The 25,381-nt window shown below is 39.2% G+C and overlaps 1 protein-coding gene across 1 annotated transcript in view; it reads left to right on the plus strand.

Annotated features, from left to right (window-relative positions):
- The window catches only part of COL3A1 (collagen type III alpha 1 chain), a 323,606-nt gene extending 299,543 nt beyond the window's left edge, over positions 1 to 24,063 (plus strand). Inside the window, exons 49-51 of the mRNA XM_044075159.1 lie at positions 1,601 to 1,788; positions 2,232 to 2,474; positions 23,205 to 24,063. Of these exons, the coding sequence (XP_043931094.1) occupies positions 1,601 to 1,788; positions 2,232 to 2,474; positions 23,205 to 23,351 (578 nt within the window). The 3' untranslated portion in view covers positions 23,352 to 24,063. The remainder of the gene's footprint in view (positions 1 to 1,600; positions 1,789 to 2,231; positions 2,475 to 23,204) is intronic.
- Positions 24,064 to 25,381: the final 1,318 nt, after the last annotated feature.

Consider the following 25,381-nt stretch of genomic DNA (forward strand, 5'->3'; position numbering starts at 1 on the left):
CATAGCTGTCCATCCTTAATTCTGTTAAATTCATCTAATCCTTCAACAAGTTTCAGTCCACTCTAAAACAACACCTCTTTAAAATTACCAGTATAAAAAAAGAATTAATATACATATAAAATTATATTTTCATCTCACAATTGCATTTTTGTAAACCAATTGAATGTTGACTAAAAAACATTGAATCAGGAATAAGAGAAAACTCAAAAAAGGGATTTAACATTGCTCCTGCTACAAGACAGAACAATTTGAGTTCTGTTGCAGTTGATCTCGTGACAAGAATTTTTTTTTTGACATTCTGCAACAATATGCACACATACAAACACACTCCTTTATGTGTATATAAATAAATATAGGTGTGCATTAGACTGGTTATCCAGTAGTAATACAGAGCCATTCTTGACATTGTTGACAAAATCTGCCATGTATTATGTATTTGTTTAATGGTTTTGTACTGACGTGTACAGCTAGGAATGTTCATTTTTGTACTTGGCTTTTACTACATGCTCCTCACTAAACCTCATATTTTATAATGCATGAACTTCTCCCTTAGTTCCATCACTTCACAATTGTCACTTTTTTACAGCTTCTGCTTCCGTAGAACCATGAAATAGGTCATTTTTAAAGTGTCCAATCCTATTTTTAACCAAGTCAAGGTCACTTCTCTATTCTGAAATTAATTTGGACAGTTGCAGACACATTATGACGAATGTCAGCTATACTGTTTCTTAGACAGTAATTATGTAATTAATTCAGTTGCTGATACTTGCTTTATCCTATTCAAGTTTGCTCAGAAGGTCAGACTGTATACCAGCACTCAGTGGGTACAATTCAGAGACATACCAGACCATTGCTGAAGTCACAACAACATACACATTTGCACATAAACACAAACACACACACACTCTGACATACACACACACACACACACACACACACACACACACACACACACACACACACACAGAGGCAGGCACCCCCCCCCCCGCATACACACACAAACCCACCTCCATACACCTACAGACAGTTTTGGAGGATTGCTAATTTGTCTCACTGCAGATTTTTGGTATATGGATGGAAACCAAAGCACTCAGCATAAACCAAAGCAAAAATGGAGAGAACATGCAAGCTGCATATAGAAGGCACCCCATGCGAAAGGCAAACTGGAGAACCATCTATGAAACAGCAGCACTAACAACTGTGACAGGTGTGCTCATGAAAACTGCATCTAGTTCAATACAGTCATTAGACGTGACTATACCCTCATTTTCATTCATTATAGCATTATAGGCCTGCTGCTATTGTGTACTATGTATTGGCACTTTTTCTATACCTTGTGTCTTGCACTCCTGTAAAACACAGTGCCACTGTCATTCCTTCCTGTCTGTTTAGTGTAAGTGGAATTCATATAAATATTTACCTCACTATGTTGCTTTATACATTTTCAGTTTAACACAAAAGCAATGAACTAACAAAAAAGTGCACCTATATGCTAATCTACTGCTAAAAATACCTCTAAATTGATATACCTACATCCACATTTATTTTCTTTAAAAAAATCAGATTTTGTAGTTTACTTTGTTTTTTCTTTGTTTTCCAGGGGAATATTGGGTTGATCCTAATCAAGGATGTAAGATGGATGCCATTAAAGTGTATTGCAACATGGAGACTGGGGAGACATGTATTAATGCCACTGCAAATAAGATCCCACATAAAAGTTGGACAACAGCTACCAAGAGTGCCACAAAGCATACCTGGTTTGGAGAAGCTATTGAAGGTGGATTCCAGGTAAGAAAGAAATACTCTTATTACTCAGAACAATGAAAAGTGCAATAACCCACTCAAAAAAAAAAAACATATGCATTTTAATATCTAAGGTATAAAACAGCTTTACTGAAGTAACCATAGTTCAAAAGAAAAAACATTTGTCAAAAATGGAATTTAAAAATGCATCTAAATGAAATCCAAGACAGCTGTGTATGAGAGAGATAAAGAGAAGGAAAATCCATTTTAGAGCAGTTTGAGAGAGAAAATACTGTTTTAATCAAATAACACATTATCCAAATTTGTCTTTGAAGAGATTGTCCAAATGTGATATTTGAAAAAGTCTTTGTAACATGACAGGTAAAAAAGATGTATGCAGTGTCCAACTAGTTAAAATGATCAGTATTAGATTAAGTATAATTTTTTCCAAGGGTTTTCAGTAATTGTGGCAATTTGTTGGTATCCAGTTCTCGTACGGAAGTGCGGACCTTGAAGTAGAAGTTACAGAAGTCCAGCTTGCATTCCTTCGACTTCTCTCTGCTCGTGCCTCACAGCGCATCACTTATCACTGCAAGAACAGCATTGCCTACATCGATGCAGAGAATGGCAATGTAAAGAAGGCACTAAAACTGTTAACTTCAACAGAAGCTGAAATTAAAGCCGAAGGCAACAGCAAGTTCACATATACTGTCCTTGAAGACAGCTGCACTGTAAGTATAACTTTAACAATTCTTAAAGATCAAAAGCCATAGTACAGGCTTCAAACAATATCATTAGAGGTCATTATCCTGAAGCTAATTAACTCTTTTGTACTATTAAGGAAAGGAAAAGTGTACACATACATTAATGTGAGACCGCTATTGTTAACACGTGTAGTTTGTTTGAATGGCAGTTGACTACAAATTGTACTTTGAATGGTGTTGTGTGTGATGTAATAACTGCATGTCATGGTAAATACTGTTAAAGTTGAGAAAATGTCCTTAGTTTGTCACCATGCACATTTTTCCAATGATAGTAGTGAACTTGGAATTAGAATTTGAGGCACTTTGCATGTACTATGAAATTGTATTTCTGAGCATGTGTGTGTGTGTGTGTGTGTGTGTGTTTGTGTATACACATGCACTTGTGCATGTGCGTGACTGTGTATGTCATTGTGTATGTGCATATGCGCATGTATGTCTGCATGTCTATGTGTGTGTGTTTGAATGCCCACTTATTTTGAAGTTGTGGTAGATATTACTCATGCTTTTGACATTTCAAAGAATAATTCTTCTTAATCCTTTTAAATGCAAGGTGCTTAATATATGGAATGCAACAATGTGTACTATATTTACCCCAAACATTGACTGCTCTTTTAAGTACCAGAGTATTAAAAATGTTAAACGATTTTATAATAACTATAGATGATGATATATTCAGTTGTGCCAATCTCACTAAAACTGATTTCACTAAAAAGAATTGGAAACTGAAATAAGCTAATATTCCCATCCTTCATCTGTCATGTCATCATTATGCTGATGAAAATGACATTGTACTAATCAGTCCACCCTTTCCCCAACATCTCCAAAAGTGCTTTCTGAATGCTAAGAAGTGCACCTTTGGCACATACCCACTAGTCACATTTTGATCATTTAGTCAGAGTCTATGAAGAGTGAAGCTGCAGACATCAGGCATAGTATACTACTGTCATTCATATTAGGCACTGCTGACAGTTACATTTCTAAGTGTTCATACTCTGTCACTGCCAGTTACCTTCTCAGTGTCCATACTGCCTTGGTGCCAGTTCACTTTCTCAGTGTCCATACTGGGTCACTGCCAGTCACCTTTCTCAGTGTCCATACTGTGCCACTGCCAACTACCTTTCTCATTGTCCATACTGTGCCACTGCCAGTTCTCCTTCACAGTATCCATACTGGACTGCTGCTAGTTAGCTTTCATAGTGTCCATACTAGGCCACTACCAGTTACCCTTCTCAGTGTCCATACTGTGTCGCTGCCAGTTATCTTTCTCAGTGTCCATATTGCTCAGCTGCAAGTTACCTGTCTCAGTGTCCATACTGTGCCACTGCTAGTTGCATTTCTCAGTGTCCATACAGTGCTACTGCCAGTTACCTTTCTCAATTTCCACACTGCTCAACTGCCAGTTATTTTTCTTAGTGTTCATACTGCACTGCTGCCAGTTACCTTTCTCACTGTCCATACGGCACCAATGCCAGTTACCTTTCTCAGTGTCCATACTGTGCCACTTCCAGTTGACTTTCTCAGTGTCCATAATGAACCACTACCAGTTACCTTCTTAGTGTCCATACTGTGCTGCTACCAGTAACCCTTCTCAGTGTGAATACTGCACACCACCGCCAGTTACCTTTTTCAGTGTCCATACTGCACTGCTGCCAGTTGGCCTTCTCAGTGTCCTTACTACACCACTGACAGTTACTCTTTTCAGTGTCCATACAGAGCAATTGCTGTTTACCTTTTTCAGTGTCCATACTGCACCACTGCCTGTTGCCCTTCTCAGTGTCCAAACTACACCACTGACAGTTACCCTTCTCAGTGTCCATACTGTACCACTGCCAGTTACCCTTCTCAGTGTCCATACTGCACACTGCCAGTCATCTTTCTCACTGTCCATACTGCACCACTGTCAGTTACCCTTCTCAGTGTCCATACTGCACCACTGCTAGTTACCTTTCTCAGTGTCCATACTGTGCCGCTGCCAGTTACCTTGAGAAGTCCTACCATGTTTGGGTTTTATGTGGCTATTGAATGTTCTCTGAGTTAATTAAGGTTTACATGTCAGCTGAAATAATAATAATAATAGTGTCAGAAAAGTCTGACTGAAACAGACGAGCAACACAGGAAATAAATGTTTATTTTATACAGTTGTATGCATAACATATTCCACACACTGTCCTATTTAAGGCAAAATTGTATCTTGTACAAACTACAAATTTACAAAAGCAAATGTTATAGTTAGTAGAGTTTTATAAAAACATTTTTGAACTGTGAGTGGTTATTGCAACATTGTCTGTTTATTTATGTTTCCTTATCTTATTCATTTTTATTTTAGTCTACTAATTGTAGTCATTTATTTAGACAAGGCAGACCTACATATTATAAAGCAGCACACCATGCCAAAAAAACAGGAGTAAAGGGATCATAAACATGTAGAGGTGAAATCCGGGTCAGATGCAGTGGTTGTGCATCTGTTTTGTGATTCAGGGAGCTGTACTGAGCAGAGTGTTTGGTACGTGACAACTTCAGCCTAGTAATGCAAAGACTAGATAGTTGAAGGGAATGCTGGGAGCACAGGCATTTACCAAGGCTATTTCAAATGTAAGACAACAGGCAGCTTTTCAGATGCTTTCACATTTGAAAGGCTAGGATGAAAGCAAAGATGCATGGTGTGATCAACAATAAAGATGGGCTAAAGGGATATGATAAGAGCAAGAGGAATAAACCTAGGGAGATGAAACTTGTGGAAAGAAAAGGATGGCTGGTAAAAGATTCAGGGTTGGTTAAGGGGGAAGTCAAGTGACAAATGTATGTATTATTTATTTATTTCATATTTGTTAACTGGGTTAGTCCAACTGAGTTTGCAAACAAACCCATTTTCAATGGAGACCCGAGGGGAAAAGCCCCAGCAAACATAAGTAAAAATAAAGGGACAATATACAAATATTAAATAACAATCACAATACAAAATAACTGTAAAAAAGAAAAGGTTATTAATTATTTGCATTTCATTGATAGTACGCAACCCATTGTCAGTGGAGACCAAATGGGAAAGAGCCCCAGCAAACATAAGCAAAGATAAACATACAGGACAAAAACTATTAAAAACAACACTGCAAATATGAAATTAATTATAAAGAGAAAAACAAAAGAAAAAAATCATGAACATCAAGGGATGTACTGATAGTAGTCTACTAAAATTTACTACATATGAGAGTAAGAACAAAAAGATAATCGTTGTTCAAAAGAAGGACAATGTATAGACATAGATAGGAAGTGGGGAGAATATAGTGTGGAGAATGGAAGGGGGATACAGTAGCTATAGTAGTAGAGCTGAGGGTTTAGGAGATGAGTTTAAGCAGAAGTTACTAACAAAGAAAGACAATTAGGAGATGCAACAGGTTGTACAGTGGGAGAGACTAAGACTACATGTGGTCAATGCAACGGCATAATTTCAAGTTTAGTAGGTGGGATTTAAGCTCCTTTTTAAAACAGGGAAAGGAAAGGTTGGATCTAATATGAAGAAGGAGTTTGTTCTAATTTAGTGAGACAGAGTGTTTGTAAAGTAGTTTGCCAATATTCCTTTTGGGTTTATAAACTGAGAGAAGATGATGATCAGCACTCTGGAGAGGCCAGGGGGCGGAGAGTAGAGAGTAACAGGGGATGCGAGAGCAGGGCAGGCAGAGGGGTTGTTGAGTATGGAAAAGGTCATGTGGAATTGGAATTGTAGGGGAAGGTGCGGAAATTCCAGTCACTGAAGTTTGTTTAGTGAGAGGCAGTGATGTGAAGAGAGTGGTTGGTTTAAAATAAATCTGACAATTTTGTTGTACGTTTGTTCCAGTTTCTGCACTGAGGAAGTTTGGATATTGGTAAGGATGGGGGAAGCATGTAGAAGACTGGGTAAGAGAAATGCCTGATCAAGAATGTGTTTAGTGACAGTAGTGAGGAATTTTTTTGCTCCTATAAAGTAGTCCTAGTTTTTGGTGTTTTTTTTTTTTTGATGGCCTGTTGTATGTGCAAGTCAAATTTTAGTTGGTCATCAATTATTACCCCAAGGAGTTTGGTGTGTGAGGCAGGGGAGATAGTGGTGCCATCTAGGGAGGAAAGAGAAAAGTTGGAGTTAAGGTCATAGAGTGTCTGAGGTAGGGAGAGAAGGAGTTGAGTTTTCTTTGGGTTAAGAATTAGTTGATTGTTTCTGAGCCATTTTTAAACAGAGATAAAGGAAGTTTGTGTTAGTGTGTGTAGTTCAAAGATAGTACTGGAGATAGAAAAGTGAGTAGAGTCATCTGCATATTGTATTACAGATGAGAGACTGCAGGATGAATGTAGGTTGTTGGTAAAACTGTTGAAAATGATAGGTCCAAGTATGGAACCTTGGGGTACTCCTGTTTGAACAGCAAGGAAAGGTGAGAAAGCTTGCTGCCATCTAACAGCTTGTTTTCTGCCAGTCAGGTAGGATTGGAACCAGCCAAGAGTAGAAGGAGAGAGGTTTAGGTCTGAGAGTTTGTTAAGAAGGATGGGATGAGACACAGTGTTGAAGGCTTTAAAGAGATCAAGGAATAGACAGGAGATGAGGAGGTTGTTGTCCCTAGCTTCTGCAACCTTTTGAGTAAAGGATAGTAAGGCAGTTGAAGTATTGTGTTTAGGGCAGAAACCATGTTGCAAGGGGGTGAGGAGATTTTCATGAATGAGATAGGACAGTAGTTGAGTATGTATACATTTTTCAAGGATCTTAGAGAGCGGTGAGATAATAGCGATTGGTCTATAGTTAGAGAGTTCAACAGAGTTGCCATCATTGTGCAGAGGGGTGTTATAGAAGGATTTCCATATTTCTGGTATGGTAGACTCCTGAATGGAGTGGTTGATTAAGATAGATACAGGATATGCAATAAAGTCAGCAGCAGTTTTTAGAAATTAAGGGGGGAGTTTATCAGTGGAGGGAGAGCATGGTTTTAGTTTAAGAAGCAGGGATTTGATGTATTTAGTAAAAACAGGTTGCAAGGTAAAAGGCTGAGAAATAGAGGAGCATAGAGGTTTAGAGGGAGGTGAGGGTGACACATAAAAGTTGGGATGAGCAGAGTTACCAGAGGGTAGGAGTTTAGAGATGCTGTCTATGAAGTATTTGTTGAGTAAGTCTGCAGTTTCAGAGGGAGAGTGATAGAGGAAAGGGTTAGGGATGGTAGGAGAACCAGTGTGGAACAGGGAGCTGATAGTACTTCAAAATTTTTTGGGGTCATTTGGGTGAGAGCTTTGAAATTTAATGAAATATTGGCATATATTCAAAATAATGTTTTTTTCACACTGTTTTTGAGTTGCTTATATCCTTGGAGAAAGGTGGGAGTTTTAGTGGTTTGCCATTTTTTCCATAGAGCATCTCTTTCATGCATCAAAGCATTAGTAGCTTTGGAGATCCAGGGTGCAAAATTAGATTTGGTTCTGATTTTGCGAGTTGGTGCAAGATTGCAAGTTGGGGCAAGAGAGTTTTGTACATTAAGGAAAATATGGTTGAATTTAGTAACAGCATTACTGAGCAGGAGCGTTTTTAGGAAAGCCCAGTTGATGGCAGAGGGTCTATAGTTAAAGGTTTCAGGGGAAAAGCTAGTCAGTTTCCTACAATCTCTGTAGAGATGGGGCTTAGAAAGATGAGGAGAGTGCCTTACGATAGAGATGGGAGAATGGTCACTAATAGAGTCAGGGAAGGTAGAAGGATTACAGTAGTTATTAGGAGAGTTGGCCAAGATCTAGTCAATTGTGGAACCAGTACCATTTTTACTGTAGTGGGTAGGGATAGTGATCAGTTGTGAGGAATCCATGCAGGTTAATGAAATGTTGGGGTGAGTGACCAATAAGGGAGGTCCAATCTATATTAACATCTCCATGAATGATGGTCTCATAGGAGATGGAGTTGTGTATCCAGGAGAGTATATGTTCAAGGATAGGGATGTTTTTACCTGGGGGGATATAGATAGAGGCAATAGCAAACTTCCTATAGTTATTGATGTGGCAGTCTAGGAGCAGTAGTTCAGCAGAGGAGAAAGTAGGCAGGGTAATGTCTAATGGTGTTAGTGTCAGTGAGACAGAGTACAAGATAGCCACCCCACCACCTTTTTGGGTGTCCTATCAGACCTATAGATATTGTATTGAGGTGGCAGAAATTCAGTGGAATTGATATGCGGTTTTAGCCAGGTTTCCGATAAGGCCAGGATGTGAGGTTAATGTTGAGCCAACCATGTGTGAAGTTCAGACGTTTTGCTGTTTAGGCTTTGGATGTTCATTGCAGAGATAGAAAGATGTTCTAGAGATAGAGAGATGATCATTGCAGATGATATAGAGATTAAAATTTCTATCAGCTGCATGAGGCAAGAAGAAAGAAAATCTTGAATCCTTTGAGGCGAAAAAAACAAACCCAGGAAAGCTAATCTTTCAGTATAAACATTTAGAAACATAACATGGAAGGAATGTCTGTATCCAAAAAAAATTGTTGGGATGAGAAAAAGAAGACTATGATAATGATGTTAAGTTCAGGAAAGAGATTTAGTTCTAGTAGTTTGTGATGCATCAAGCAAAACTGTTAAATGGGCTGATAAAGGGAACGTGAAAAAGTTAATAATGAATGAAAACTGCTAAGATGGTTTCTCTTCATGTACTCAGTGGTGCGATGCTCCTTTTTTTGGTTGCTTGAGTTTAGATTCTTGAGGTGCATTTTTTTAATTGTTTGTTTTCATTTTGCCATACTCTCTGCATATTGTAGTGGCAACCTGTTTTTGCTATGTGGTGTTTTACTCTTTCTGCTTGTTCCTGGCCTCACAAAGAAAAAAAACAAATTATGTTTTTAGATACTATTTTTGAATTATCTTCCTTCTCTGACGTGCAGTGAAAAAAAAAAAAAAAAAAAAAAAAAAAGGGCAGGCTGGGGGGGAGGGGCTTATTTTTTGCCTCACATTCACCCATTAATTATATGGGGTCTAGATTAGAACATCGAAGTTTCAAAACTTTGAATGTTCTAATATCGACCCCTATTCAACGAAAGCTGAAAATATCGAAGCTACAGAAAACCAAATTTTTTCCTAGGGGAAGAATTCACTTGTCCGTTTCTGTTGCTTCGGTATTATCAGCGCTGTGGTGAAAGTTACGGGTTGGATTCAGGTAAGTGTGCAATTGAGCATGGGTTAGATTAGTTAGGGTTAGGGTGCGGGTTAAGTATATGTACGATTGTGTGTACGTGAGGGTTAGGGCAGATTAGGAGAGTTAGGGTTAGGGCGCGGGTTAGGTATGTGTGCGATTGTGTGGATGTGATGGTTAAGGCGGGTTAGGTGAGTTAGGGTTTAGGCGTGGGTCATGTAAGTGTGCGATTGTGTGGACGTGAGGGTTAGGGCGGGGTAGGTGAGTTAGGGTTAGGGCGCGGGTGAGGTGAGTATGCGATAGTGACGGACCTTAGGCTTAGGGTTTGGTTTAAGGTAAGTGGATAGTTAGTGGTGTATGTATAGTTTAGTGTAGGTTATGTGTAAGATTTTAGGTGTATGTGTGTGGATTGCTGTTTGTTTGGTGTGCTTGTGTTATGTGTATGTGTTTTGGAAAAGCAAATTTTTTCCCTAGGAAAAAATTTGCTGTTCTGTATGTTCGATGTTTTCAGCTTTCGCTGAATAGGGATCGATATTAGAACATTCAAAGTTTTAAAACTTCGATGTTCTAATATAGACCCAATTATATGTTGAGTCAAAAGACCATACGAATTGAAATAAAATATCTGTCAACTCTGCATATACATACATACATGCATAAAGTTATACATACACTCATATGAATGGTCTTTTTCCACTGCTACCAGCCTCTTGATATTTTTATTGCATCAACCACATATGGATAAAAGTGCAGACTGAGAATTGTGGGTAACTGGTAGAAGACCAAAAAGCCAGAGGCCAGTAGGGGCCATACCTCTCAACTTCTTAGTGCAGGAATTCTGGGAAAAGCGTAAAATAATGGGAACAAAGGATCAAAAATAGACAGAGATTTAAAATATTATTCTTATAAACTTAGAATAAACTTAGAAAGTTGTAGAATAACAGGTTTTGTGTTAATATGCATTTTCTGAAGGATATAAAACCTGAAACTCAAATGTGTGTCATTATTTAGTAACTTCAATCTTCAGTAGTTTTCCAGAAAACCACAAATTGTATAAGAAACAAACCAAAATATGAGGTGAAAATCTGGACATTCTGGGAAAATCTGGATAGTTGAAAGGTATGATAGGGGCAGTGCAGAATGTGTCTATGTGCCAAAGAAGGATTTCAGGGGGATCTCTGGTAGATTAAAGCTAATATCATGTCACGTCATGTCATGTGAATGTTACAAAGGTAGCCGTAGAGGTACCATTAGTACACAATATTATCAAGGACTGGTAACAAGAAATTTAAGACAAGGAATTTAGGAGATTAACATGGATCATGGTGGCTGGTGTCTAGACTTATAGATTTAGGGAACATGCAGGGATATCTTAAAGACACATAAGAGAATATCACCAACTACAATGTGGAAGAAAACAGATGTTAATGATGACAGTTTGTTTTTTGCATTATCAGAAAGTTATTTTAACTAAAATAGAATAGTGTTGGCAGTATGTAAGGGTTGGGAAGGCAGTCAGTGGGGCAAGAGTAGTATTTTCCAAAGAAAAACAAGTGCAGGAAAGAAAAGACAGAATAGCGGCAGGCTTTAAAATGAAAGGGATTAGGAAATAAGGAAAAGTGTAAAACAATATTCTGCAATGCCATATACCTTAGAAAAAAAGTCTATTTTCAGTAATGCCAACTTAGAAAGATGCAGGTGTTGCTTGCATAACCAAAACATGAAAGCCAAGGCATATGGAATGGGTTGTTGTGCTACACAGCTACTGTTTTCCAAAGAAGTAGTTGCACTATAAGTAGTTGCACTATAAGTAGTTGCACTATGAGTATGTTGCACTATGAGTATATTGCACTATGAGTAGTTGCACTATGAGTATATTGCACTATGAGTAGTTGCACTATGAGTATATTGCACTGTGAGTATGTTGCACTATGAGTAGTTGCACTATGAGTATATTGCACTGTGGGTACTATGGGTATGTTGCACTATGAGTAGTTGCACTATGAGTATGTTGCACTATTAGTATGTTGCAAAATAATCCAAGAAGGATGATAACTAGAAGGCCAGTTCTAATACATTAGCCTACAGGCTTGATGTAAAGTGGGATAAGCCTTGTGTGTACCACTGTTCTATAGAATTCTAATTCAGAAAAAACAGGATAATTTTGGATGTGATAAATGGTTAATGCATCTGAGCAATGATAGAATTGTAAGGCCTTAGTAATGTGTCTTTTTCTTCCAGATCATTCTGACACAGTGCTGAAACTCAATTACAAAATCAGTTCCAAAAAATCGTGGTTAGCTATATTGCTGTAATAATTCTGATATACTATATTACATACTGCATATTTATAAAGTGGAATATATACCTTAAAAGGTTAGGTAACTAAGAAATCATTCGCAGGACAAAAAAAGTAGAATGCGATGATATAAGGAGCCCTTTCCAGTCAGAAATTTTCAAAAAATTGGGGAGCCATAGAAGTTAAAAAACAAGACTGTCCTTTTTATCAAATTTATTTATTTATTTATTTATTTAATTTAACTGCGGTAAATCACTGATCAGTTCTGATCAGTTTCAGTCTCAGCCTGGACTAAGCGGTATGACCAGTCATATAGCTGACATAAACTAACTAAAACTTGAAGTGAGAGTGAATAAAGTGCAAAGAATGTATGCTGCTGGGAATACAAAAGTGTATAAACCAGTGCAGTGAGATGATAAAGTTGCGCTGATATCAGTATATATGTAAGTGTAAAGTCTGCTTTTCATTTAGTAAGATAGAGCAATATCTATAAGCTTATATAGAAGTCTGAGGTAGAAGAATTAAAGCAAGGGGAAACTGGCAGGGGAGAAATATTAGTTGATTTAGCTGATGTGGCCTGTTGTGTTCCTGAAGCATTAAAGCCTGACTAAGTAGATGTGATTTTAGTAGTCCACTGAACTTGTAGTAAGATGAATTCTCTTTAAATTCAGATGCAAAAGACTCCAATAGTTTGGGACCAAAAACTGAGAACCCATGGTCAGAGGCATGGAGTCTGGAAAGTTGTATTTATGTTAAAAGACCAATATGATTCAGAATTCAGAGGATGTATGTCGGGGCTTGAAATTAATTTTGAGGTTAATGGAGGGGCAGCATGTTCATGTAGTAGGTAGAATGCCTATGAGCCTAGTAGTGGGTCTGTTCTTTCCTTAACCAGAAGCCAGCTTGCTTTTACACCTGCTGTTTTCCAATAACAGACATTTTAAAAGAGAACACATTATGCTCAATCACTATTTTTAAGAGTATACACAATAAAATCTATTTCCTGTATCCTGTGCTTACCCTGTCTCACTAAACAGGCTCTAGTCATAGCAATTCCCTCCTAATTCAAAATGCATGTGAACAATGAAGTCACATCCAAAGTGACTAAAACATCAAACACCCCGTGGACCCATACTAGCTTTATATAGGTCTTTCAAAAAATGTTCTCTATCTTTCAATACTATGGGGTTGCTATCCAAAATCTTTCTTAGTTGTTTTTCTAAATATTTGGAGATGGGCTCAGTGAGCCATCCAGCCCCTGCTACAATAGGTCTAAATTTAGGCTTGGTTCGGTGTATATGTATCTTGGGAAGCCGTGCATCTGGGGAACAAGAGGTTTGTCCACTTTAAAGTACTCTGACAAATCATGACTCAAAATGCCTAAACAATGACTTTCATGCAAAGAATTATTAATATGTTGCTGCATGGTATACACAACATTCAAAGATGCAACTTCATAAACATTCCTGTCAGATAACATTTTCTCCATTTCACTCCAGTAATACTCTGCATCCATAAGCCCTTGTCAGAAGGATGAATTACTATATTCTTATTCCCTTGTAAACTTTCAAGAGCTGCCCATTCATCAGCAGTTAAATTATTACATTTTGTATTCATAGGTTCATAGGTAGGTCTAGCTGTTGGCCCGAGGGCCTATACAAGCCTAGCCAAAAAGATACCCTGGCTTTCGCCACCCAAGAAAATTATTTTCCTGTGCCCCTGTCAAGCAGAACCACAGAAGTGATCCCCAGGGTGAATTTCTTATTACCCATCCAATCATCAAGATTTTTCTTGAAGAGTGCTAATGAGGAGCTCTGTTTGAAATAGATAGATAGTCTGTTCCAGAGTATGGGAAGTCTCTGGGATAGGAATCTATCCCTCCAGCATGTTCTGTTTATTGTGGTGACAAGGTTTAGGTCCCTAGAGCGTGTAGCTTGGAGGGACTGGGATTTCTTTAAGTGGAGCATGTCCAACAGCTCTGGGTTTGACATAGCTTTGTATGTGAGGCAGAGATTGCCTCTGAGTGGGCAATATGCGACGGAGTAAAGCTGGAGTTTTTTGAGTTGGTCTGCATAGGGCATCTGTTTGAGGCCAGTAATCCTCTTTCTGAGGTATTTCTGCAGCCTTTTCAGTTGTTGTAGGTGTCTTGTGAGGTACATACCAAAAGGGGCATTGTACTCTATAATGGGTCTAATGAGTGAAGAGTAGAGAGGAACAATGACCTCTTTTTTTCTGGATGAGAACCTTTTGTGATGAGGTGTGCCACATAGAAGGATTTCCTGACCACTGTGACGATGTGATTATCAAAGGAGAGACTACTGTCCACCTGTGTCCCAAGGTCTCTTATCACACTTTCGGTGTTAAGTAGACTACTGCCTATGTGGTAGTTCATGGGTACAGAGTTTTTACCAAAGGGGATGACAATGTACTTTTTGGCATTGGCTTGAGACCATGGCTTTGACAACAGGCATCTGTCTGTGAGGCCCTTTTATAAGATGTCCACATCATTAGAAGTTTTGATTATGGCTCCCAGTTTGCAGATTCTTACAGCGATCAAAGTTATCATAAAATCCTTCTCACAAGCTTGGATAGAAATATCTATGTTAGGTGGAAAAATGGGTACAAAACAACTAGGTTTTCTACAAACATTATTATGTACAAAGCTGTTGTCAAACATTTGCTTCAACACGACATTCCTTGCAAACAAATGTAACTCTGTTAGCAGTTTACCAACATCAACCTCACCAGAAGGTATAAAAGTCAGACCTTTTTAGAGTAAGGATGTTTCTGCATCCGTAAGACAGTATCTGGAAATATTCCAAACTAGTCCTGGCCTTCGGTAACCCGCATTTTCTTGAGTGTCATCACTTGGAACAAAGTCACCGGTTCTTTTCTCTTCTGACTGCCATGTTGCATTCCTCAGTCAAAGGACTTCTTCCTGTGGTTCTGAAATGATAGGGGAAAAGTTGAAAAAATCTGCTCTTTCGTTGCGGGTATAATTTTTTGTCTCACCAGCGTTGTGTTCTCCAAAGCTTGAGAGGTGTTCCCTGCTTCAACTCCAGGAGGTAGCTCCACCAATGGAGTGGAGTATACTGATGGAGGATGCACCGGTGATGTCACCTACCAAGTTTGTAGAGTTTCTCTACTGGAAACCTCCCCACATATGCCATTGGTCATCTCGATCGTACCTTCTTGTTGATTAGTGCTCTTGCTCACAATTGGGCGTTAATTGGTTCTTACTTCATTGGAAGCCATACGGCTTTTTTGGCCATGTAAAGATGTGCTGATTTGAAAAATCATGCAAGTCTCTGGCCAATTTTTTTCATTTTTGCTGCAGCAGCCTTTGTTCATGGCATGACACTTTCTCTATAAGGTCATTAAGATAGACACCTGCTCGCTCATCTCCTACAATGTACGCATATTCATTTTGCTGCTCAGCAACCCTATCACACAACTCTTTTTCTATGGGAGTAAAAAAGTTAATAAGCAGTCTCAAATAGGCATTACTGGTCTCTATATTAATCGTCTGCTATTCATAGGTTCATAGGTTCATAGGTAGGTACTAGGCTATCGGCCCAAGGGCCTACATAAGCCTAGCCAACAAGGTTCCCTGGCTTACGCCACCCCAGAAAGTTATTTTCCTGTGCCACTGTCGAGCAGAGACACAGAAGTGATCACCGGGGTGTATTTCATATTTCCCATCCACTCATCATGATTTTTCTTGAAGAGTGCTAATGAAGAACTTTGCTTGACATAGATGGGTAGCCTGTTCCAGAGTATGGGAAGTCTCTGGGACAGGAATCTATCCCTCCAGCATGTCCTGTTTATTGTGGGGACAAGGTTTAGGTCCCTAGAGCGTGTAGCTCTGAGGGATTGGGATTTCTTTAGGTGCAGCATGTCCAACAGCTCTGGGTTTGACATAGCTTTATATCTTAGGCAGAGATCACCGCAGAGTAGGCGATATGCTACGGAGTAAAGCTGGAGTTTTTTCAGGCGGTTAGTGTAGGGCATTTGTTTGAGGCCAGTAATCCTCTTTGTGAGGTACGTCTGTGGCCTTTCCAGCTGCTGCAGATGTCTTATGAGGTACATTCCAAAAGGGGCATTGTACTTGTATAATGGGTCTAATGAGTGTCGAGTAGAGGGGAACAATGACCTCTTTTTTCCTGGATGAGAACCCTTTTATGATGAGGTGTGCCACATAAAAGGACTTTCTGAATACTGTGGCGATGTGACTATCAAAGGAGAGACTACTGTCCACCTGGGTCCCAAGGTCTCTTATCACACATTTGGTGTAAAGTAGATTTCTGCCTATGTGGTAGTTCATGGGTACAGAGTTTTTACCAAAGGGGATGACAATGCACTTTTTGGCATTGAGCTTGAGGCCATGGCTCTGACACCAGGCATCTGTCTCAGCGAGGCCCTTCTGTAGGATGTCCACATCATTTGGGGACTTGATTATGGCTCCTAGTTTGCAGTAATCTGCGAACTTCATTAGCCAGAGGCCTTCTGTGTTAGTCTGTACTTCAGAGAAGTAGATACCAAACAGGAGAGGTCCCAGGACAGAACCCAGTGGTAATCCACTTGTCACTGCTTTGAGGTCAGATTTGGAGTTTGCAACTTTTACAGTGTGTGTTCTGTCAGTGAGCCAGTTGGCAACCCATCTTGCGACGTAGGGATTTATACCTAGTTTAGTGAGTTTAGCTATAATTCCAGAATGGGGGATGGTGTCGAAAGCCTTGGTGAGGTCAACATAGGCTGTGTGAACCACCTTACCCTCATCTACGGCTTTGGTGACTGCCTCAAAGAAGTCGATCAGGTTCAGGAGGCATGATCTGCCTTTCACAAACTCGAACTGGGTGGGATCCAGAGTTCAGAGGTTACCATTGTCTTTGTTTATGAGTTCCATGATGATACATTCCATGGCCTTGCAGACCAGGCTCGTCAGGCTAATAGGTCGATAGTTCCCAGGATCAGTGGTGGCTCCCCCATTGTGGAGTGGGATAAATGTTGCTGTGCACCATTCAGTGGGCACAAAGTCTGATGCAAGGCTATTATTGAACATAGTGCTTAAGTGGGGAGCCAGTTCGTTCTGAAGTTCATGTAAAACGCAGCCTGAGATGTTGTCCAGTCCCATGGATGCTGTGTTTTTGGCTTTAGAGAGTGCAGCTTTTACCTGTGCAGTTGTGATTACAGGGACTCTGTAATCTTCCTGTATAGATATGGGCCCTTTAGGGGTGGTGGGGGGGTAAAGTTATTACTGAACCTGTCTGCCAGGATGTTGGCAATATCAGCTGGTTCTGTAATTTTCATGCCTTTGTTCTGTAACTCGGAGCAGATCTGGGTGTTGCCATCGAGATTCTTGACATAGCTATAAAATGCTTTGTGGTTGTCCTTAAAATTATTACTGATTTTCTTTTTGTAGCTAGCTTTGGAGGATCTTATAAGGAATCTCAGCGTCTTACTGAGGCTGACCAGGGAGCTCCTCCACTCATGGGATTTTACTCTCTTTTGCAACAGTTTCTTCCTTCTCTTGTACAGTTTGTTTATGGTAGGGGACCACCAGATTGGCTTCCTTTTTTTGGAGGATAGCATCTTGGTTCTGTTTGGGATAGCATGATCCATGTACTCGTGTAAGTGCTTATAGAGTGCATTTGTGTAGGATTCAGCAGTTGTAACTGTATTGCCCATCTGCATGGGTGTCACAAAGTTCACCACTTCTGTCTTAAGAAACATGAAGTTGGGTTTGGAGAAATCTTTTACCATGGTTTCCTCAATGGGGGGTGGGGGCGTGATGTGGATATCAAGGGTGATTAGCTTATGATCAGTTGGACCAAAGAGGAGTTGACTTCAGGTGTGCAACACAGGTCACTCATGTTGGTAATGACTAGGTCTAGGATATTGTTGCCCCTGGTGGGGGTGTGGATAAGTTGATCCAGGGCACTGGAGTTTATGAATTCATGAAAGCATTGAGCCAAGGAGTTGGTACATGAGTAGTTTTCCCAGTTAATGGTGGAGTAGTTGAAGTCGCCCATTATTAGGGTGTTTGGTTAAACCCTAATATTTTCCAGTACATCAAGAAAAGAGGAGTGGGAATCCTGGGGCATGGTGGGGGATCTGTAGCAAGCTACAATTTGGATTGCAGTTTTGCCCAGAGTTAGTTGCACTTGGATAACCTCGGATGCATTATGCTGAGCAACTAGCCTGGAGGTGTGGATATCCTTAATGAATATGGACACACCTCTGCCTTTGGTGTTTCAGTCCAGGTTACATGGTCGAAAAGTGTGGTATGAGTTATAGCTTGGTAGTGCAGGGGTGATCTCTGGAGCCTTGAACCAGGTCTCAGTCACTGCACAGATATCGATGTTCTCCATTTTAAGGAGTGCCTCGAGTGAGTGCATTTTGAGAGTTAGACTTCTAGCATTGAGTAGCATTACCCTCAGTTTTTGCTTGCCTGTTCCTGTTACAGTGGTGAATTTGTTATTTGAACCTTGCCTAAAAAAGGCACTATAGGGGCAGCAAGAGCCTTAGCCAGTATACAGAATCCGAGGGCGACAGGTGCAGGCCATCTGTGGCAAAGCATCGTGGTCTGTCGACCATGTCATCCCAAGCAGACAGATACTGGATCCCCTTAGAATGACACCAGAAGCTTAGTCAATTGTTGAAGTCAATCATTTTGTCCTTGTACTGTGGTATCATTCGGGGCGATGGCAGAATGCTACTCAGGGCTATGGTCATACCTGCCTGGGCTACAAGATCAGAGATCTCTTCCATGTCTCTTTTCATGTAGTCCAGGGAGGTGCGTCTCAGGTCATTCACACCAACATGGACAATAACAGAGTCATATTTGTACTTCTTGTGGAGTGAGCTGAGTGCATGGGTTATGTGGTGGATCCTGGTACCCGACAGGCAGCTGACAGTAACCTTCTTCTTGCTTAGCATGATGAGTGGGACATCAGTGTGCCTGACTATAGAGTCACCTATGACTAGTGTGTTGGGTACGTTGTTTGTACTTATTGGCTGTGGTTGAGTGGCACACTGAGTCTGTGGGCTATGTGTCATTTGGGTTGTGTTGGGGGATGGAGGTTGCTTGTGTTTCTGCTTTGGAGGTCTCTGTTGCTTAGACAGATTATTATTGAGAACCTCCACGAATGTTTTTGTGTTACTATGTGTGGATTTTGGTGGTGTAGATTTAGTGAGACTATGTAATGAGTGTGGTGTGGTGCAAATGTTTACCTTCTCCTCATGACTGTCAAGTTCAGTCTTAGCTGGAGAGAGCTTTACCTCCAGTTTGGGTAGATAAGTGCATCACTCACAGGTTGTAGTGTTGGGTGGTAGGAGAAGAGGGTTGTCTGTAAACGTGAGGCAATTTCTACATTGCCTCAAGATGCCTAGATTCATCAGATATACAAGAGAGAACACTGAGAGCTGACCCTTGGATATGCCTGAATAAAAAACTATTTTCCTCTAGATAAGTGAGGAAAGTGAGTACAAGAGCTGTTTTTCTCTAAGCAAGTGAAAAAAGTAAGTACAAAAACTGTTTTCCTCTAGGTAATGAGGAATGTTGAGTGCTATAATAATTAGTAGCTTATTTAGTGCTTACAAGTTCTGAACAAGTGCTGAGCATGAATAAGCAAATTTAAGTGCTAAAACTAAGAATCTGTATCTGCACTAGACGAATTACAGGACAGAAACAAGTGCAAGTGCAGGCTTTCAAATCAGAAAGGTGAGAGAGATGGAAGGGATTCCCCAAATGGCCAATGACTACAATTTTTGGGCCAGAACCACTCCTTATGTGGTATACAGGTTACCTAGTGCTTACCACTCCCACTGATAAGCTAGACGGCTTCCCTCCAACACAGAAAGGCTTGGGAGGCTCAGAAGCTTACATACAGTCCTGGATACAGCAAATATCTTGGAACACTAGTTACAGGAAAGGAAGGAAACAGGCTTACAGTTTTTTTTTTTTTTTTTTTTACAGAAAAGTAGCAAAAACAGTAGTAAAAACTATTCACATGCAGTGCAAGCTAACACACTTGAGCATGTAGCAATATTAGACCAAACACAGTTTAAAAATGCAATTAAATTAAAAAGGACTAAAAGCAAGTGCAGAAAGAGTTTATTAGGTAGAATGTGGTAAAGAGATGGGACTGGGGGAGTGTCCCAGATCAAATCTACAGTGGGGTGGGCAACTGCAAAAGCCACCAAATTTAAACTACAAACTAAAAATAGAGAGGGTGGGTGGGACAAAACAGTTTCAACTGAGATCTAAGCAGCAACAACTAACAGTACAAACTCTAAAACCAGAAAAATATACTCAGTTCTGTATATTTGCAGATCAGTCTCTCAGAACAGGGCAACAACAGTTTCAACAGAGATCTAAGCAACAATTAACAAACTCTATAACCAAAAAAAATATACTCAGCTCTGTATATTTGCAGATAGTCTGGAAGGCAGTCTCTCAGAACACAGGTTCCAGCAATTAAAAAAAATTCCGCTGGCAGAGAGGGATATGTATCCCCATACATTGGCATATTTAAGACCCTCAGCCCTCATGGTATCACAGCTTTATTAAGACATGCTTCCAGGTGAAATCTCTGGCATTGCAGCCTTTTAAACCCGGCGATGTAATTTTCCAGGTTCCTTTTCAGTTCACGGCTTCTAATGTTCATACTCTCATTACACGCTTGGCCATCATCATACTCAACAAGCAAGTCACTTTCTAGCAGTGGATTTTGCTGTACTGCCATAAAGTCATTTAACCTCATACAAGAGGATGTACCCATAGATAATTTATTTTCTACATCCAAAACTACATTAGTGCCTTCCACCATACTCACAGTTAGATTTAAAATCCAAAATTGTATAAAGCACCGTATGTTACACATACTCACATCAGTTGCAGTTTCTTTCTTTCATCTGACCACCCTGTTGCATTTCTCGGTCTCTTCTTCTTCTGTGGTTCCAAATGGTAGGGGAAAAGGGGTTTTGTAGGGACTGTGTCCCTTTTAAACCTGTGTGTAAAGTAGGAAATTAAGAAAAAAATATATTAATTTATTTTTTTTTTATTTTTTTTTTTGATTTTTTATTTTATATTTTATTAATATGTTTGTTTTTGGAATATCAGATGAAAAAAGTAGGGGGGGTTAACAAGTACTGGTTTCAATTTGCTCTCTCTGAAATTGGAAAGTTTTTGGAGGATTTGAATTGGTACTGATTGGTAAATTTTGAATATTTGTTTATTTTTAAGAACTGAAGTTGGGTATGTGATGTTTGTCTGATGAAGTAATGTGTAACATTATGAAAGAGCTTACCCAATTTTGGATTTTTTACTGAAGCTGTTTGGATTACTGCTGTTGTCTTCTGCCACAGGGTTTTATTGCTGTTGGACTATTGGATTTGCTCTCTGTTCCTTTGGGTTTTCATTTTTCATAGATAGATAGGTAGATAAATAGACAGATACAGAAAGAGAGAATGACAGAGGGATGAGAAGGATGAAAACACAGAGCCTTGAGGAACTCCTTTGAGTAGAGGGGAAGCGCAGGAGTACCTGAGTTATAGTTAACTATGAAATGTCTGTCTGCAAGATAGTTCTCGAACCAAGGAATGGCATCAGGACTGCTGCCTGGTTCAGTCTGGTTGAGTATGAGGGGGGAGTACTTGACTAGATTAAAGGCCCTGGTAAAACAAATAGTGGCTGATGCAACAGAGAGGCTGCAGATGAGGGATAGAAGGTGACAGATCTATCTGCTGACATCAGTACTAAGGTGTTTATATGGATAAGTCTGCAATGTAATTTGGAAAGGGTACTCGAGTGAAAGACATGTTAGTTTATGTTTCTTAAACAAAATGTGAAACCATGGATGCTGAGAAGTAGGTAAGATGGTCAATTCTAAATGGATTTTAATGAGCTGGAGTAAGAATGGAAGAAGGTATGTCTCATGCCCAATTGAATCGCATAAGTTCATGCTTCAGAAGTGCTAAAGCAAACAGGATGCTGAACTGTGTAATGAGAAGGAAGGTCATTCATGGAACTTGAGGTCATACTCACACTTCATTGAATACTTGATAGGCCTTCTATAGAATGCCACATGCAGTTAAGGATGTTGGCTCAGGAAAATATCAGGTGGGCTGATAGCAAGCAGAAGAGGAGTACAAATGTTGTGATGCATGCGAACATTTTTAAGTGAGTATAGAGTCTGTGACTACTATAAATTTACCACTGTGTGAAAAGAAGGAAGTAAGGAACATGTTACATACACAGCACATAGGCAATGGAAAGCATGGTGTGTGAAATTGAGTATAAAAAGTAAAAGTTCAGGTGAATAAATAGGTATCAATTTAAAGGAGGAAAAATGCTTCTTTTCAGAATTACGAATGGGCCCCTAAATGCCATTCAGGAAACATTCCTGGAAGCCAAGGCAAATAATAGATCATTGGAGGCTGGGATATGTACAAAAACACTTAGGCTAACTCTGTGAAATGATATATTAGCTTGTTTGTATGTTTCTAAAAGAACCTGTTTCAGTTATGATTGATTGATGGTAAAATTGCACATATTTCCAAACAACCGCATGACATTCCTGATTGTTCCCAGCTTTCACACTGAAAAGTCATGTAGGCAGCAGTGTAGCTTATTTGCATTCTCTGCCAGTTTCAGCGTGTACATCTCCATGGTATTGATCACCTTCTACCAGTGTTGGTGGTGCTGGTTTCTGAATTATTGACTTATTAATATCTGTGTCTCTAGATTAATGTCTACTGTGTTCTTTTAACTGAATTGCATTACATTGCAGTTCTTGTAAGCATTTTCTTAAGTATAAATAAAACACCACTTCTACTTTGCCTTTCATTTCTGGTATATCATGTGATCAATAAGCATCTAATGCCGAACCATTTCAATTTATTGTCACCTAAATCAAGTTGTGTCTATAGCAACTTAGCAACAGAGTCAAAGACATATTTCTAAGGAAGTTCAGGCCTGTAATCTTTCTCCTGTATATATATTTATGTAGTAGTAATGTGTCTTTCAATTATGTGTTGCAAAATATTTATTCTAAATGTTTATTATCCTGTACGTGATTTTCAATTCCCTGCCTTAGACCCGGGAATGCAAAATATATGAAAAAAAATATTATTTAAAAGTATAGAATACTTTATGTCCGTTACACCATTCTGCATGAATCTGACATGCATAGTGATACAGTTTTACTCTCATTACTTTTAAGGAAGTGTCATATTTATAATATTATACACTTAAATTAATCTGCTGTTTATTTTCTTTTCAGAAACACACTGATGAATGGGGAAAGACTGTCCTTGAATACAGAACACGGAAGGCTGTTCGGCTGCCTATAATAGATATTGCAGTTATGGACTTTGGTGAACCATCTCAGGAATTTGGAATTGACATTGGTCCAGTCTGCTTTTTATAAATCCTTTCCGTTATCCACTGGAACAGCTGAAATGAATGGAAATATGAACTGCTACAAAATTCTTTAACTTTCCTTTAAAATGACTTTAAGTACACATATCCTAAATGTACCACAGTAATTTATTTCTAAAATTCATGACAAGTAACCAAGTGATCACTTCAATTCATCAATATGGTTAAGGTAAAATGGTTGATCTGCACTTTCTTTTTTAAAAAATCTCAAACAATTGGTGCTAAATCATAATGCAGACATGTTTTATTATGCATGTCTCATTTAGTTGCAGTAACTTTGCATCAGTACTGAATAATCATTATCAAACTTGACCTTGTTTTCTTACCAAGATGGAGCTAATTTAAATAGCAATAAGTTTCTTCACTATTTCAACTACCTCATCATGGAGAGAAACCGGGATAAGTTTGATTGACCTAGAAAATGTTTTTTTTTCTTCATAAAGGCACAGTTCTATTCAGAAAACAGACTCAATTACACTGTCTTTTGATTTAATTAGCTTAAAGCAGCATTTCCCTCTGACTTAAGTCATTTTATTCTTGCAGAGCAGCATGGTATTAAGTTCAGCTGGGTACTTCAACATGATATGTGCAAACATTTAATGGTGCTAACACTTTCTACACATCAAACAGATATCAGAATCATCAATTTTTTATACAATGTGAGTTTTCATGATGACAATAAAATGACTTTTTAGAAACTATTTCATTTGCACTCACTGATGGGTTTATTCGTTCAATTTATTTGTTTAAAAAATTGTTTGAAATGTTTCCATTGTGGTAGCTATTTGGCCCACTGTAACGTCAGCAGCTACTGAAGACAGAGGTCCATGGCATGAAGCCTATAAGCCATGGATGTACACATGGCTCTGCTGAGCAATGTCTGAGTGTCAGCCTTCATAGGGCAGATGGGAAGGTTTAGCAGGCCTTCAAGTCTACAAGCAAGCATGAATGGGAGAAGATAGGACCAGAAAATGAAAATACCCCTCACTACTGCCTGGATGACAACAGTGCTGCAAAGAAAAATCACTCTGGTTTTGAAGACTGACTGAATACATTCAATGCACCAGCTAGATGGTCGACATACACAGGGGACAGAATCAAGTATAAAAAATCAGGCATAATTTTCTGCCATCAGCTTGACATGAGCCATATGTTTCTTTTTCCCTACATGGTGTGACCCCATACATCACTGTGCATGTGTATGCATCTTTGTGTGTGTGTGTGTGTGTGTGTGTGTGTGTGTGTGTGTGTGTGTGTGTGTGTGTGTGTGTGTGTGTGTGTGTGTGCACTTATGTGTGGGTATGTATGTGTGGGTGTGAGTGCAGGTGTGTTCCGCTCTTTTTTCTGGGTTGATAGTCAGGTGATTAAGCTAACAATGACCACTTTATTGTGTGCCAGGGCAAGCCTTCTTGTATCCAAAAGGACGTGGTTCACTAGCAGTTAGCAATACTACTTCCAAAAGAGAAAACCTACTCATTAATATCTCAGCTCTACACTTCCCTGGCATCTTCTCAGGTTCCAGGTATACTACAAAAATACCATTGACCTGTAAAATAATGAGGTCCACAACCCCTATTTAAATGGATATTGCAAATAAGTCATTATTTTATTGTAGTTTGCATACTGCAATTTCCTGTTTTGCTTATTGTGATTACTATGTTTAAGGTGGTGGACAGTGAGGTTTCACTGGCTATATGAACATCTGATATTCTTTCAGTTAGTCAGCTGTCTTATTATCTTTGTTATAATACACATCATCTAATATATGGAAATGCAAAAATAACTCCATTATAAAAGGGTGTTCTATTTGCAGCAGTCAATTACCCAATACTGTACTTACAATCCAGCCCCACCACAAATACAATGACATAGAAGTCCAACTTTTACTCAAAAACACTTAAAATATTAATGCTTAAAATATTTGTAGGAAACTTGATATAAAAATGTAATTCAGTAATACAGGGGCTCTGAAAAATAGAAATATGCTGTTCTATCAGCACAGCAACCTAGGAGACCTAG

This window comes from Protopterus annectens, chromosome 6.part0, assembly GCF_019279795.1.
Source record: "Protopterus annectens isolate FY-2018-M chromosome 6.part0, PAN1.0, whole genome shotgun sequence".
Lineage (NCBI taxonomy): Eukaryota > Metazoa > Chordata > Ceratodontiformes > Protopteridae > Protopterus > Protopterus annectens.